General features: G+C 38.3%; 1 protein-coding gene across 2 annotated transcripts in view; it reads left to right on the top strand.

The window, feature by feature from the left end:
- igsf3 (immunoglobulin superfamily, member 3) overlaps window positions 1–17,767 on the top strand; it is a 90,704-nt gene that overhangs the window by 13,190 nt on the left and 59,747 nt on the right. For both annotated transcript variants that reach the window (XM_077728454.1, XM_077728453.1), the window contains one exon: window positions 10,098–10,475. In XM_077728454.1, the coding sequence (XP_077584580.1) occupies window positions 10,098–10,475 (378 nt within the window). The remainder of the gene's footprint in view (window positions 1–10,097; window positions 10,476–17,767) is intronic.

Below are 17,767 nucleotides of genomic sequence, written 5' to 3'. Positions count from 1 at the left end.
CTCTGGAGGACCGGAGTTGGCCACCCCTGCTCTAACAAATACAAATCCTGCACTCAGTGGATGGACAATCTCTTCCTTTGTTTGTACTAGTTGCATTATTAAACTTGATCGTCGTAAAAATAAATAATAGATCACATCCTATTGCCCAGTGAAGTTTCATTCTCTATCCGGCACAGTGTCTCTACACAGACACAAACAAACAGAGCTACTGTCAATTGCCGGGTCGGTTGAGGAAAGTGAAGCTTGCTCAAATTGAACAGTAGACACAGTAACAAGGTTGCCAATTTGGACTAATCTTTGCTTACCAAGAGTGCAAACATACATATTAAATTAGGTCAAGTAAGAATAAAAATGTAATTTTCTTATTACGACCAAAAGAATAATGGTGTTGCAAATCTATGCAATTAGCTTTTTCTCAGCAGTAGAAGTGAACTGTTACTACTGAGCAGAAGAACAAGCCTACTTAAAAAATTAAGTCAAGTATGAATAAAAATGTAATTTTCATATTGTGACCTAAATAATAATGGATTTGCAAATCTGTACTGTTAGCTTTTTTTCAGCAATAGAAGCGAACTGCTTCTGCTGACCAGAAGAAATTACCTACTTATGAAATTAAGTCAAGTAAAAAGGAACAAACATAGTTTATTATCGTGGCCATATGAATAGCAGTGTTTCAAATTTGTGTTAATGTTAGCTTTTTCTTGGGAGTAGAAGCTATATGATTAGAGAGCTGTTATTTTTTAACAAGATGAGGCTCCTTTTAAAGCTTGAGAAATAAAAAATAAATACATTTATCTTATTCTGACCATATGCAGAACAAAGTTGCAGCAAGTAAACATTCAATCAAGGCAAACAATTTGACAAAAATATGAAAAATAGAATCATAGACATGTTTTTTTTGGATAACTGTTTGATGTTGTCAAATCCAGTGTATCGAGATCTTCAGCGGATGAAAATATTACCGTAAAGGTTTTGGGACACAAGTTCAATGAAGAATAATCATTTATTTAATTTAATTTAATTTTTGATGTTCTGTTCAAGAGGATGAGGGATATGGCAGGAGGAAATTTTATTTTGCGAGGAAAGACGGACCTATTCCTTATATAGAAAAAAAGAAATCGAGGCATTCTTATCTTAGTTTTTTTCTAATTGGTTACGGACAAGTCCATTTAACCAGACATTGTTTTTCTTTATATGTTTTAGTATTTTCTTCGTGAATTAATTAAAATCCATGAAATGCCTTTTACTTCTAGAATACTAAATCTTCTTTCAAGCCCTTCACACAAAAAAATGCAATCTCTGTCACTTGTTTGTTTTGAGTGAAAAAACATTTAACCAAAAGGTGGTATTTGTCTAATATTTTGACTCTGGGAGTTGGTCAGCAGTTAAGACAGGTTTGAGACACTGATTTATAGAATTTATTGCAATCCAGTGATTATCGCTGCGGGAAGGACATACCATCGTAACTGAGAGGACATGGACAGAATTGTAATAGTAGATGCTGCAGGGAGGTCATCAATCACAGCCTCAAAAATATGAGAGTGCTGGGACAGCAAATATGAAACGAAAAAGTTTGCCTTTCATGAGGAGTCTTACCTTCATCCATATTATGTTGTCAAAACGAGATTAAATAATGTATTATGATCTATTCCTTCCACCGACATGCTAGCATACATTTTGGTATATTATGAAAATAAGTACTCCACTACATTGACTATACAGTGGTGCCTCGAGATACGAGCTTAACGCGTTCCGGGACTGAGCTTGTATGTCGATTTACTCGTATCTCAAATGGGCGTTTCCCTTAGCAATGAACTAACTATGTCGAGGCACTCGTATGTTGAGGTAATACTGTAGTTGTTAAATCAATGCTGCGCAATGGTCATCAGTGAACCAGGAATGTGATAAATCACCACACAATGTAACCTTTGGCACATAAATAAATCAAACAATTACCGCATTAGCTGTCATTGATGGTGATAGATCTCACTGACACAGAATTATGACCAGTTTATGAATAAACCAGTTCAAAATACTTTGCAAAAATGTCAGAACAGAAAAACAAACAAACCAAAATTGAGAGAATTTCAAAATCATTAACATGAATTCCATGTATAGATTATCAATTTTGATGAAAAAAAAAATAGGATCTGGTAACCTCCATATTTGAAGTGAACTGGACTTCAATGAAATAGTTTAAACTCCGATTTCTAAGTAAACTGGAATTTTGTAATTGTATTTAAGTAGTTACAACCCAAAAAAATGCTAATTTAATTGTAGTAATCTGATAAAATGAATTATGAATACTCAAAAGCTGCTTCGTGGTGTAACTGCAAGTTATTTAAACCCTTACAGGCCATTTATTAAACTCTTAACTCATTGGGTGCCACTGAAGATGATGGACATCTAATTCATTTTTACTGGGAAGCGTGCAGTCACTCAACTCACAACTCGGACATTGTCACATAGAAAACTTATGGAAGTACATATTAACCTGTTTTTGTAAAAGAAAAAGGCCAAACAGCAAAATTACTGAACCATTTTGTTCCTGTTCATTTTCCTTCATTAATGTTAAATAGGGTAAATGCCATAATACTATGTGGTTTTAATATTTTAATCTACAAGCCCCAAAATGCTATTTGCATGTATGTTTTGTAAATTACCAAAATTTCACTTGACCTATAACAGGTTCAAACTTAGCCAGACGTAAAGAAGCCTTATTAAAAGACTCTTTCCTCAAAAACTGTTATAGATCCTGCAGTGTTGTTTCACTGACACCAGGATTGATTTTACTATATATAGACCCCAGCAGACTAATTTTATCATGCTCGGATGGCTCTGCTATCTTTTACACTCACCTGAATGAGGACACTGTCTGACAAACCATTTTCTCTCGACATTTCACCTTTTCTAACTTTTTGCTCCCTGCCAATATTGTTAACAAGCTTAAAGCATTTCAAGCCCTGCAGGGAGAAGAAGCACCACGTTCCTCATCTTTTCTTTTATTTCACACATGTTCTGCACATGAGGCAGTTGTTCGCTTGAAGATTCTCTCAGTTCTGCATATTTCTGTAGCGTTCATCACCCTGGAGACAGCTCTTGCGCTCTCTTTGGATTTGGCCCTTTCTTTACTTTCTTCTTTCCACACCAGCACTTTTTCCCCTCGCGCCATCGCTGTCTGAGAAGCTTCATAAGGGCTTAGATCTTGGGGATGAGTCTGAACTTCCCTCTGGAGCAGAGGACATTGACTGCGTCCAAGTTGACCGTTTTAATAATTGATTCGAACATCACTGATTGGAGAATATCCTGCCATGTCACTCCCAATCTTCACTCAAAGGTTTTCTTTTTAAATTGGGGAACATATGGCAGAGAGTAGAAAGTGAGGGAATCTGAACAATGGGAGGGTGGCTCGACTGGTTCTGAGACACAATAGCGACATTATCATTCTTCTGCTTTTTTCGAGTGACAAGGTTGTTTTTGTCAGGAAAACATTCAGCAAGTCGGATTGTGTGCTTTCCTTTATTTGTTATAATTGATGGGTAACAAAGTAACACTTGAAAAGAATTACTGGTAAATTTAGATCTCAAATATGGGTATGTTTTATGGCCGGCTATACAATCACATGACAACTTGCGCCCCTTACAATACTCGAACTAAAGAAACAGATCTACAAATTTTCTCCTCATGTTATTTAACCTACTAACTTAATGGCTGTGATATAGTGTGATAGTTGTCCAATTTGTTTGAACTGTAGTGGAGAGGTTGGCATCGATCGATTGTGTCTCATGGACATCTATCGAATCAATGACAATTAAAGACTTAGCAGTACATATTCTTCAGTTTTTTTAGAGGTCACAAATCGTAAATCTTTCTTGTTTTAAACTTAGTTTTTGTATGATCAATACATTTTAAATAAAAACTTTAACATTGTTAATATTGAATTAATTTATGTCAAGAAAATCCACAACTATTTTTTTCTTTAGATGCTTTTTTCAAAGTCAATGTTGAGGTACAAATTTAAGTAATACTTCTTTCTTTTCTCTGTTTTCTTTTTTGTGTGTTCATTCATCTTCCATCATTATTATTTTTGATCAATTTAAAAATATAATTTATATTCATTTTTATTTTTCACTAATTCATCTTCCAAACTGCTTTCAACTATTCTCATTATTGAAATTTCTTTCAAAATTAATTTTTTTTTTTTTTTTTAAACTAACCATTGTTTTTTACATAGGAATTAATCAAGTCCTGGCAGGCACTGAAAAATCAAGTGCTTGCCAAATTCAATGCTAGCATTCCGATTCAAATGGATTTGATGTCTATCATTGTCAATGGCAGTGAACGGGTAATATACCAAATTTCGACATTCTATGAACAATGAGATCTGAAAACTGGGCAAGCATCGGCACGATCCATTTTTCCACCAATTGAGTTCAAAGACAAAATAATCTTATCTTATTCCTGGTCTTTGTTCTTTGAAGTGTCCGGTTTGTTGCCAAGTTGCAAAAATTGTTTGGCGTCAGTCACTTCATTATGCAATAAAAGGAATCAAAAACAGCATTTTTTTAAGTTATTTATTCCACAGTTTTATTTAAGCACTTGAAAACGCACTTATCTTGCTCCAGAAAGGGCCGTCTGTGAGTGCAATGGGTTTAATAGGAATCGAATGTGTCTTTGCAATTACTCAAATGCATGGATCGTATGCATGCGTCTGGCTGTGAAAATAACGGTGATGGCAGATGATTCAGACTGTCGCAGTGTTGTTCATTGTGCAAAGAAAAGTGACAAGGAGGTGGATGTTCGTGTCAATTGGAACTCGGATTTGGCCATATGGAAATTTTGCTTGCAGTGTTGGACATACAAAACTGGTCTTGATTCAGGGCAAATCTGGTATGAGATTTGAATCCCAAAGACTCAGCCAGTCTTACGGTCATCCCTCACCACTTTGCAGCTTCAACATACATTCATGCATTTTATTGAACTGAAATTTGAGGGATTAAGGTTTCTTGTTTCTGTCTTGGTTCTGACTTCAAAAGTCTTGACGTATATGAGGAGATCGTCTTATATTCGGGCAGTGGTCTTCATGTGAGACTTGATGAGTTCAGATGCAGTCTTGGTCTTGTTGTTAAACTTGGGCAAGTCTTCTCAGGGGTACAAAGTATAGTTGCCTGAGATGTTGGTGAGATTGAACCTGGCATGTCATTCCGCTCTATTTTCCTCGACGTATTGGTTATGAAATTGGACATTCGCGCATCTGTTCTATGGCCATGGGTGTCTTCTGTATCACTTGCACCCTGGAGTGCTTTTATTTGACACATTCCTAGGTGTGTAATTATCACATGTCTAAGAAGAGTGATGTGAGTAGGCTTGAGTGCTAGTAGTCTTACAGCCGTTTCCGCTGAGAATAGACAGTGGCCGCAAATGATTGGATTAGTGCGTCCCCCACCCCACCACTTAGCATAATCCTCTTTTGTAGTTTCCTATTTTATGTGTGGCTCCGTGCATTTTGGAGCCTTCAGACTGCCTGAGCATTCGTTTATGGAGATGGAGCGGCATCATGCGCGAAACCTGTGTGGGATGTAGTTATGACACACAGGCAGTCAAGGCAGGAGGAGGCGTGGTAACGCTTGGTAACTCATTCAATGCCACTGAAGGCGACAGATTCATTTTAACTGGAATGGATGATAATTTTCAGTCCCATTGATAACAATACAGCAAATCCATTTTTTTATTAGGAGCGATCGTCCCAGTATTTATTACATTTTTCAATCAAACAATGGGCAAAACATAAAATGTATTTTTTTAAATTTAAATTTAAAAAGCACAAGTATATTTTATCTTTTTGGGGATATTTTATGGGTTTAAAGAATGCGTGATGAATATTTTTTACTATCTTCTAATCGGTTGGATCTATTTTCCCTTTGATGGCAGTATATGCATTAAATTATTAATTAAAAACATATATATATATATATATATATATATATATATATATATATATATATATATATATATATATATATATATATATATATATATATATATATATATATATATATATATATATATATATATATATATATATATATATATATATATATATATATATATATATATATATATATATATATATATATATATATATATATATATATATATAGATTTAGTTTTACATTATTGACATGAAATGATTCATAAGGCATATTTACCATATTTCCTTTAAAAATTCAACATTTTTAAAAATAACCTTTTTTTTACTATTTGTACAAAATGAATTAGACATGTATCTACTGCCGTAAGTGGTTGCCAATGAGTTAAACTGGGTTTGATAAATGTTGATATGACAAAATGACTACTCACTTTCAAAGATTTTTTTCTGTCAACCTCAATGACAGCCATTGAGTTAATAATATCATACCAAATCTGAGGCTTTACTGAGCAAATATGTGGGATTGACTTCAGAATTGAAGCAGAACTGTGAGTCTGTAGAGGGTAGAGTTAGATTATTGTCCCTTGGAGGTAGGTGAAAGCACCCATCAGTTTGTCTTGAAGGTTTGCTATGTCATTGTCAACTTCTCTAAACAGCCAAAAGAATGACAGACACTTTGAAGCTTGCGAGAGAGCATATGAGATATGCAATATGAGAAGCGATGATGCATCGACAGAGCCACACTGAGCCGGTGTTGCCAGATTACTACTTTGACATTAGAGTAGAATGATATGGGACTGAGTCAGAAAATGATGTGGATTCTTTAACCCGATATAGCATGTTTTCCCGGGGGCACGCTAAACTTATAGACAAAGAAACTCATAAGTATAGACTTAAAGTCAGAGAACAAGCACTGTATTCTGCCTGTAGGGCTGTTGTTGTGCTGTTCTGCCAATGCAGGCCCAGAAGAACTTGAATTGATATTCTAGAGGTTGCCGTTACTTAGCCAGAGATAGTGCTTGTCCTAATTCTGAGGGTTAGAACTACTTTAAAAAAATAATAATAATTTGGGGCCCATAAATGACCCAACAGTTTTTGGACCCGCCCAGAAATCAACAGTGTACCTGTAAATGAACCAGAATCAATAACAAGCTTCCCAAAAATGATCCCAAATTAACTGGAAGTGATCAATAAATGACACCAAATCGACAAGAAATGACACGCATGGATTTTTACCAATAAGAAAAGCAAGCATAAAATTCAAATGTCCAGAATATACTAGTTCGATTGTATTTGTAATTATATAATATATTATTGAAATTTATTCAGTCCATTATTGTAATTGTACATGGAACTTTTACGGGGATGAAACCTTATATTTCTTGTGGCCTGGTAAATGTGTATAAGTATACATTTCCAAAAGGCACAACAAAACCAAGACCAAACATAAAATTGCCTTTACATCATGGCAGAAAGTTGTTTTGTATACGTTGGCAACCCCCTTATTTTTTGCCCTTATCTTTAACCCACTGTCTGCCATTGTAGCGTTGTTGCGTAGTCAATTCCATTTGAAGCGGGATGGGCAAATAACAGAAAAAAGTGATTTATATATGAACCGATCAGTGGTTTGCAATTGCCCATTTGCACTCTGACACGTACCTCATTCTCCATTCAGCTACCAGCTTCAACCCCCCCATTTCTTTTGAGTCTGGACACAACAGAGCATTTACACATGGCCCAAAATCCAGACAGAGCCACAAGTATGCCATTTCCTGTCTACACAAACAACTGGGATTTGCAGCTGTGTGTGCACGCGTCTCTAAAGAGGCAGTGGACACAATGCTTGGGCATTAATAATTCAGAAACCAGCTTTTTATCTTCTACATCTTCCATCCGCTCCTACAAACTTTCCCTTGCACTTACACGGCCCTCTTTTTATATCATGTCATTAGCGAGTGTGTTGCGTACAATGGACTGTAGCGCTGCCCATTTGCCACTCAGCTGAGCGTGTCTTTGCTGTGCGAGCACCTATTTTTACATGTATGTGTGGTGTATGTCATGCAAAGCTGACGGGCTATAGCTCATTCTTCACTTCTTTCGTTCCTGACATCAATCATCACAACTCCTGAATTTCTTTTTACAGTCTTTGAATTAGATTTAACCCTCTGATGCATTGAATTCTTTCAGTCTCTTTAAAATATAAACATTAAAATGCCTGTCACAACTTAAATCCCCTTTTCATACACATAAAACATTGGAGAATTGCATATAAATACATTTGAGGAGAAAATACTAAATATGTTAATTCAAACGTTCATTTCTAATACTCAGTCAGTTGTAGGGCATACAGAGATTAGAGACAAACAACCATTTGCATTCACAATCACACCTCCACCGAGCAGGAATCGATCCCACTCTTGCCTGCACCAGATTCAGGCGAGTGAACCACTACACGATCAGATAGCAATACTAAATATGGAAAATATGGACTCGTACCTCTACTTACAAATGCCTCCAGGTATTTTCAGGTTACAAAACCCTTTGATATGCAAATGCATATCCAAACATACGCAAACAAGATCCAGGTTATGGAATCCCCCAAAATGTAAATGCATTTCCAATATCTGTTATTTCATTTTGAAATTGTCGTGGTAACATCACGGCCTGCTTTACTTCCACTTGGAGCTTCCCACAACAACAATAACTGCCTTTTGTCGTCACAAAGTTTTTTTAAAATTATTGGTGCGAATGAAAAGCGGGCCCTGTTGTTCATCGAAAAACCGATGATAAGAAAGTGGCGTGCGGTTGACTGATGCTGCAAGGCAATATAGCCGGCCATAACCCACCTACTAAGATCTAGCCCACCTCCTGCCATCTTTACGCTATTGAAGCAGAAGAAAGCATTAAAAGCACCGACTCCTTGACATGGCCTCTGTGTACTGAACAGCGAGATTAAGAGACTGTTAGTCCCGTGGAGCTCCATTGAATACTAAGTTGTTTAGATGTGTTTTTGTGCATGTTTGTGTGTTAACGTTAGCTTCTTCCTTACTGTAAAGTACTACTGCATGAATAGAATAGTTTTTACATGCTTGTTTTAATACGTTAATGATGGACCGTGTAATTTGTTACAAATTAATTTACATATAAATTACATGTCAAGTACTACTTACGAAAATTCCAAGTTATGAAAAATGTTGCTTAACCAATTCATTTTTTAAGTAGAGGTACAACTGCGTGTGTACCTGTACCATATTGGTTCATATATAAGACTGTGTTTTCCATTGAAATAAGATGGCGAAAAAGTGGCGGTCGTCTTACATTCAGTGTCCATCCACACCTTTAGAGGGCAATACATCCTTAAAGTGAATTCTGAACTTAACTCCTTAGGCCAAAGCAAACGCTTTTCACAAAGAAAAAGAAAAATAGTGGTAGCACAAAGAAGAAAAATAAAAAAATAGTGTTGTGGAAAAAAAGAAGAAAATAAAAGACTGCAGTTACAGTTAGACCTCACTTGCATGGTTAAGGAATTTATTGGAAAAATACATTTAAAGTATTAAATGAGAAAATATTTGCCGCCAACTGTTTTTTTATGTGAATGATCGCTGCTAAATTTCCCTGTGCTAATGATTGCTTGACTACAGAAGCTAATGAGTTAAAAGGGGGGATAAAGTGGGGAGGATTTAGACAGCCAGAATTGTCTTTACTAAATATAAAACTTCATCAACTATTTAAATTGTCAAATAATCTGGCATTGCTAATGTGCACTTCTGAAAACATTCCCACTGTTTAACCATGTGCTGGAAACTCATAAACGCCTTTCATTCATGCCAATTTAGCCTTGTCATAATCATTCTTGGTTAGACGAAAACATGACTTATTTACGCCGTAGAATAGATGGTGTCTTAAAAAAAGAAGGCCAGTTTTAGCGGCGGAATGCATATTTATTACGTACAGCTCCCGTCTGTTTAGCTGCAAAGCAAGATTGGATAGCAGCTGTTAAAATGATCCAGTGAATAATTCAAGTGTTGGAAAACACCTCCATCTCACTTCCAAGGAAGCGTGTACCTGCAGATGTTTTTTTTCGGCGAGGGGTGCGCTGCGCAAACAAATTCACGCATTAAATAAATCAATGGGTGGTTTTGTAAAACTGCTTATGGCTTTTGTCCAGGTGCGGGAGCGGCTCAGAGGGTGGTGACGGTGCAAGGCGGACCGCTGATTCGGACCGAGGGCTCCCATGTGACCATCTGGTGCAATGTGACCGGCTACAAAGAAGGCTTGGAGCAAGACTTTGAGTGGTCCATGTATCTGCCTTCGGCACCTGAGCGGGAGATCCGAATTGTTAGCACGGCGCAGCCCAACTACGCCTATGCCGTTTTTGCCCAGAGGGTCAACGCCAAGGAGATCTACGTGGAGAGGCTGAGTGGCGACTCGGCCATGCTGCACCTGCTCAAAGTTCAGGCTAAGGACCAGGGACTCTTTGAGTGTTACACGCCCAACACGGACGGACGGTACCTTGGATCCTACAGTGCCCGTACCAACCTCACCGGTGAGTCTTACTAAGATTTCATTTAGTCTCTCGTGCTGTGCGTAATGTAAATAATCTCCAATCACCATATCGGCCATTTTATACAGCTGGGATTTACATCACATTGTTTTTTGTTTCAAATTTGAAACTTCAATCTTCAGTGAATAAGCGAATAAACTACTTTCCTCCTCATTCAAATATGAAATAACTATCTTACCTTACTTCATAAGAAAAGGAAATATGAGTATTTTTGTTCTGTTGTGCAAGATGGAGGATAATTGATCAATATATATATACATATATACATATATATATGTGTATATATGTGTATGTGTATATATATGTGTATATATATGTGTACATATATGTGTGTGTATATATGTGTATATATGTGGTCGGTTCTCATTAATTATTTTATCTAACTTTAGACATTACTGATTGACTTTTGCCTCGTCATCAGGGGTCGCCGCAGCAAATGATAGATTTGGTAGTTTAACGACAGATACCCTTCCTGACATAACCCATACAAACGCAATTTTAAGATTTTCAATATTGTTTCAAATCATATCATTTAAAAAAGTGATTGTATGACTTATTTTGAGGTTACAAACATAATTTAATTGAATTACATTGCATAACATTATGGCATTGTTTTATTGGTTTTTGCCTGGTTTTTACCACTAAAAATTTGATCGCACAGCCTCGGCGTAGAAATAGAGCTTACCGATGTTGTTTTCAGACTTTGAGTTTAAATTGCATCGAAGAAAAGGCAATTTAATTCAACCCAAAAAGCCTTCACTGTTTCTCTCTGAGTACACATGCCCAAAGGTGCACACTGTCCTATAATAGTTTCCACTTTGGGAAACGTCTTCATTCCTTTAGGTCTTTTTTTATGGGATTACAGAAATAACCCTAGCATGAAGAGGCACTTAGATGATTGCTGCTGTGTAACCAAGATGTGAGATGCAGTTGCCTGAGAAACTAAACATATGTGAGATCCAGAATAACTTCTTAGTATTGGCATCTTATCAACTGTGATCATTTGCTTCGAGTTGTTTTAATTGTGGTGATGCTGCAGTGTGTCACCTGTTCATCAGTCTTTGCTCGCAATGCGGACACACAATGCATCTGTCCAACAGGCTCGGACACATAAGGACAGCTGCCCAAGCTGGTAAACTCCCTTTCATTCAGGCTTTTGTAATGAATGCAGACCTCGTCTGACCTTCACCAAAGTGCAATGGATTCCACTGAATTGCGTTAGAAGCCACTGAAAAGCTGTCTGTTAAAATGAAACACACAAACAAAGGACTTTGGAGGAGAGCAGGGTTTTCGAGTTTAGTTGCTTCTTGAAGATGTATTTATTTTAAAGACGTCCAATTAATTTTCCTGGAAGGACTGTCAGCAATCATTCCTACTCACCCTGCCGTGTCGTACTCTACTCTTTCATGTAAAAGGTTACTGAGGCCAGAAAAGAGCTTTTGCCATAAGGCCAGAAAGGGAAAAAAGTGTTAATTTTACAACCTGTAGGAATTATTTAGAATATAAAATGGAAGAGGTGATTAAATTTTATGGTCATGAGAAAAAAAGTCACATATAGAAATAGAATTTCGTGATAATTCAAGAAGGATTAAAGGGGTTAGTGATTGTGCCAGGTTATTCGAACAAATGTGTCCCCACCCCCTACATTCTTTTCATTCATTACATTTTTTTTTTTAATTTTGGTTTTTGTCCTTCATTTGTTTTAGTTAATGATGAAAACATTGGTTTAAACTATAATAGTAGAGATTAAGCTATGGTTTCAGCTAAATTGTCTTGGAATGGCCACTGACAAGCAATTATTGAAATCCAGTGGAAAATCATCACAGCCATGAGACGTGGCTCAGGTACCATTCATGAGCGACTGCTGTTTTTTTTTTGGTTGTTGATACAGATGTTTCTCACTGAACCTAGTTTGCCTTGTGTTACGTGAAAGGAGGATGACACTTCTGATAGTGCACAGTATTTATAGACCCGTGTCAGGGAGAAGTAGAGGAGCTGTTATGTGACTTTATCTCTTTTTTCCATAACTCTAACCGCTTACCATGCTATTTTGGAAGTCCTACTCTTGCTTTCCTTTGAATGATAGTGTTTCAGTGCCATTGGCAGAGATAGGCATCCAATCTATTTGGATTCTCCAAATAGACAATGGGTGGGATGTTTATCTCATTCAGTGGCTAGAAAATGGATAGTAAATATTCTCATTTTATTTATTTAAAATTTAACTCATTTTAAAAATACTGGGAACATTGGAATTTTCTTTAGGGATATATATATATACACACACACGCACACAAACATTTCTTTTTTTAAAAGGCTCAATTGAGAATAATGCTGTGCTCTCCAACTCATTTGAACTAAAATGGTTGACAACAAATGTTTCGGTGACACTCGGGCTAATGTTTTCCCGCTCGTGCTGTGTCTTTTGTCTGTTCTCCGTTGTTGGCCAAGCGATGAAAGAATTCAACTAGTGTCTCTGAGACGATGGGTCACTTGTCCTTCTATGTCCTCCAGTTGGTTATTCAGATCTCGCGGGCCCTCCACAAGACCGACTAAGCGCCATCTGTTCCGTGGCGTTTGTGCTTAAGTTTATGGACTCCCTCCTACACATCAGATTGGCGGAGAAAAGAACAACGTGCCGACATGTCCGACACGGCTGTCCTTACTTATCCTACGCACCAGCCTGTTCGAGAGCAGGCCCAAAAGCAGCGGGACCACCAGCTATCACACTGGCAGGCAGAGCAATTTCAGAGAGAATGTTAGTTCATGAACTCATTGGTCATTGGCTGCCTTTGACAGTGGTAGATATCCAATGCATTTTGACAGGGAGGGCGAATGAACCAATTAGCGCTGTCAATGGCAGCCAAAGAAGGATCCCTGTTTTAACCATTGGAGAAAAATGGACTTCATTCATATTCCGTACCGCTTGCCCTCATAAGGGTCACAGGTGGTCTTGGAGCACGTCTGCCTCACAGTTCTGAGATCGAGTGTTCAATCCCCACTGGGTTTCAACCTTCTTGTCTGGACTTTGCATATTCTGCCCGGATCTTCAGGGTTTTTCTCGAGGTACTCTGGTTTCTTCCCAAATCCCAAAACCTCTAAATCAGTGGTCTCAAACCGGTCCTCAAAGGGCCGCAGTGGGTGCAGGTTTTCATTCCAACTCAACAAGGATACCTTTTGCTAGTGCAATCAGTTAATTAGAGCCAGGTGCTACTTATTTTAAAGATACCTGATTGGTTAAAATGTCGGCACTGGATCGGTTGGAACAAAAACCAGGACCCTATGTGGAACCGGTTTGAGACCACTGCTCTAAATTGTCCCTACGTATGATTGTGAGCGTGATTGGTTGCCTAAGTATGGGTGTGAGGGTGGGTGGTTGTCCGTTTCTTGGTGCCCTGCGATGGGCTGACCACCGCCTCTGGTACGGAGTCAGCTGAGATAGGTTCCGGCACCCTCTGCGACCCTAATGAGAAAAAAGCGGTTCAGAAAATGAGATGAGACTTTCCATTTTGTTTCACTCATTTATTTAATATCAATGAGAAATAATTCATTAATATTGCAATGAAATTCAACTTGAGGCGGCATTGTACAAAAGAGCAGTCACGTGGTGCCTCGTTCTCTACAGAATGCACTGCATTAACTTTTAATCATGAATGGTCATGATGTATTTGTAGTAAATTTGATCATTTCGGTCGTATGTTAATATAGATGCATACAGCATGTGTTACCATCATTATAAGACTTTTTTTTTTTTCAGCTCTAGACAAGTTTCTTTTTTTAATTCTTTGTCCAATAGGGCTTTGGTTTGCCGATGGTTTGTTTGTCTGCCTCAATGTGGGGAGTTTTAGTGTTCTCTCTGAGCTTGCATGGATTTTTTCTGGGTACTCTGGTTTCCCCTCTTATCTCAAAAACATGCACATGCATGTTAAGATGATGGAACATTCTAAATTGCCCCTAAGTGCAAGTGAACCTGAGTGGCTGTTCATTTCCTTGAGCCCTGTGATTGGCTGGCCACTAACTCATGGTGTCTTTCACCTGGTGCCCATAGTAACCTGAGATAGGCTCCAGCATCCCCCGTAACCCTTGTGAGATGAAGCGGGTCAGAAAATGAAATATTGAGTGAATGAATACTAATGGTTAGGTGTAGGTTAAATTTTAATAGATATTTTCCGTTTATAATTGAATGAGCGCCACCTAAGCCCTTCCCTGACAACGCAAACTAAGCCACTACCTGACAACATCATTACTCCGATTTGTCCTTGTGTTTGACATCGCTGCTCTCAGTCAATCCAAATCTCGAGAGTCAATTTCGCCTGGCCCTTGTGCTGACAAGCTTTGTCAAGGCCCCAAATACAGGGTGATGGAAGAAAATGGTGATCGAACTGAAACCTTTAAAGAAAAATAATTGCGATAAAAATCTTCGAGGAATTGGGAAAAAAGATGGATTGAGGATAGAAAAGGGGAAAGTTGTGTTTCTGAGTCTCTGGCTATCGATTAGGTCGGGAGGCCCAAGACAGATTGCCAAATTTTATCTCTAGTCTCTCCTTGGAGGGACGCTGGCAGCTTTCCTCTCTGGCCTCCGTCTCACCTCCCGGTTTCATCTGCTCGCTCTACTCTTGTAGCGACTGTAAGCCATGGGCCGGGCATGAGTCCGGATGGTAAAAGATTCTTATCACAGCGTCTGGCTTGACTTTTCCGAAGAGCTCTGTCATAACTGTCTCCGTCCATGTCCACCTTACACGGTACGCACCGATGCTCTATATCACACTGCGTCGAGCTGTCAGTCAACAAAAGGACCACACCTCCATAACTGAGTGGGAAAGTGAGCCACAGTGGAGCTCTCTTATGCTTTTGACTCTCGAGGTTCATGCTTATTGGCAACCAATAAGCCTTTACAAATCGCATTTTTGGCAGTAACCGTGACAAGGCCATGTGAACTCAAATGTGCTCATAGTTTGGTTTTGAGGACTTTACAAGGCAAATAACTATTTTGGTAATAAAAAAAGATAGGTGGCATTACAGTCTGCTTCACAGTTCTGTGGTAAAAGGTTCAATCCCTAGTGGGTTCTGATCTACCTGTGCGGAGTTTGTCTGTTTTTCCCTTGCCTGCGTCAGTTTTCTCTGGGTAATTTGGTTTCTTCCCACATCCCAAAAGCATTTACGGTAGGCTGGTTGACAACAATTTTTTTTTCTTGTGCCCTGTAACTGGCTGGTAACCAATTCAGGGTGTCCCCCTCCAACCCATTTTTGGAAGCGATCAGCTAAAGCACCCCTGCGAAACTTCAAGGTCACTTTTTCTTCACCATTCGTCAAGTGTTAAAAGAGCTGGCATAGTGAATGTTGTTTTGGGAGATGTTGGCGTGTCTTTTCTTAGCACTATTTATTAATATTTATAATAATAGGCTAAAGATGCAACACTGTTCCCCTGGCTGATTTGATTAGTTAAGCTAAACAGCAAGCCTCCAGGGTTGGCCTCCTATCTCTGTGAGATTACCACAGTGCAGGCACAGTTTGAATATGAATACAATATGAATATGAATGCCCTAACGACTATTTTGTTCATGTTTAAAAAAAAAACAACATGGAACTTGCTGGGCGGTTGCCTCCGGGAAACTTCCACTTAGGAGTCGTGTTGTTGTGCGACGCTTTGAAGCCTTATCTGAATGCAGGAGGGTCAGTGGACTTTCTTTTTTTTTTTTAAATACATCCTTGTTCGACAAGTTAACTGAATGCGAAACAGGTGAATTTTCACACTCTGGAGTGGGAATAGTTAAACATTTGACACGCGGAGAAAGCCGCCGGATAATTTCTGTAAGGATGTTGGAGGAGCAGATTTGACGCAATAAACTTTGCCTTCCTGGTTACTCCAAGGACATATTCTTTCTTTTTTAGAATGAAAGAGCTGCAAGAAAATGGAGGGCATAGCCTACGCCGTGACACAATTAGCAACATCATCGGTTGGCAAAGATTGAATGTTTAGTAATTGCAGTGCTTGAGTTGAATAATTAACGGATGATTTAAATGCAAACTCAACACTCAATTTCAGTTATAATTAATAGTAAAACAATAACCATCTTCTTTCATTGGGGATGATTTCTTAAAAAAACATAGATCCATACAGAATATTAACCAAAATACAAATTAAAACACCGATAACCTGATAAAAGACTGGGATATTGCCCATTTCCTATGTTTGGTTGAGCCCACCTTTAGTGCGTCTCGAGCCGCCGTGGATGTGGGACCGAGCACCATTTGGTGCATCCCTGTTTTTCATCCAAATGTGCTCAAAAATGAAAATAATGGGCCACGCTAAGCACTCAGGTAGCTTTGTGCTCGTCACGCCGCTTAAATCCCCAAATTAATTGTCACCAGGATAAATTTGACAAGACAACACTCTCCCAGAGCTGGCACTCATTGGATCACACCATGCTTTGCCTTGAATTGCGAAATACGCGTTTCGGGATGGGCCCTAAAATGATGTGTGAAAAAATTCACCCTGTCTTAAAGGTTTTTCATTAACGATGTTATTAATACATTCAAATGACAGCATTAGTTAATAAGTTTTTTTGTACTTTTATGCATAAAAATTAGAGTAGAGTAGTTCCACCTTGAGATGAGATGATACGAGGAGGAGAGTGTTTATTGGCCCCCCAAAAAACTGGCAGCTGAAACTGGCAAGGACTCATTTGCTTCACCCACCGCTATGCTGGATGTCATCCAACTGAAATGTACCTTTTTCTGTCATTCAGCTTGTCTTGCTCCTCTCTATTGTCTCTTTTCACACTTAAGCCGTTTGGCAAAGGGAACATAATTGTTGATCTTCAGTCGAATTTATTCAGTGAAAGGCAAGATCCAAATACCAAAGCAACATTAAGTTTAGGTCAAGATGACAAATGAGAATCATTTGCTTTCATAGAGATGAAATAAAACATACATTTTTGGTCTGTGTTTTTTAATGAATTCATTCATTCATTTTGAGAACCACTTAATCCTCGCTATGGTTGCGGGGGCTGTGAGGCTGACATGCTAACACAGAGGTGGGCAAACCGGGTGCAGGTTTTTGTTCCAACCAATCGAACACAGACACTTTAACCAATGAGATTTCTGCAGAAAAAAAGCACCTGACTGCTATCCCCTGACTGCACTTCTAAGATACCTGATTGGTGAAAAGGTGTCCTTTTTATGGGTTGAAATGAAAACCTGCACCCACTGTGGCCCGTTGTGGAATAGTTTGCCCACTTCTATGCTAACTACTCAAGTTGCCAGGCTGTATATAC

Source organism: Stigmatopora nigra, chromosome 11 (genome assembly GCF_051989575.1).
Source record: "Stigmatopora nigra isolate UIUO_SnigA chromosome 11, RoL_Snig_1.1, whole genome shotgun sequence".
Taxonomy (NCBI): domain Eukaryota; kingdom Metazoa; phylum Chordata; class Actinopteri; order Syngnathiformes; family Syngnathidae; genus Stigmatopora; species Stigmatopora nigra.
The sequence above is the reverse complement of the archived record's forward strand: the minus strand, read 5'-3'. Positions and strand labels throughout refer to the sequence as shown.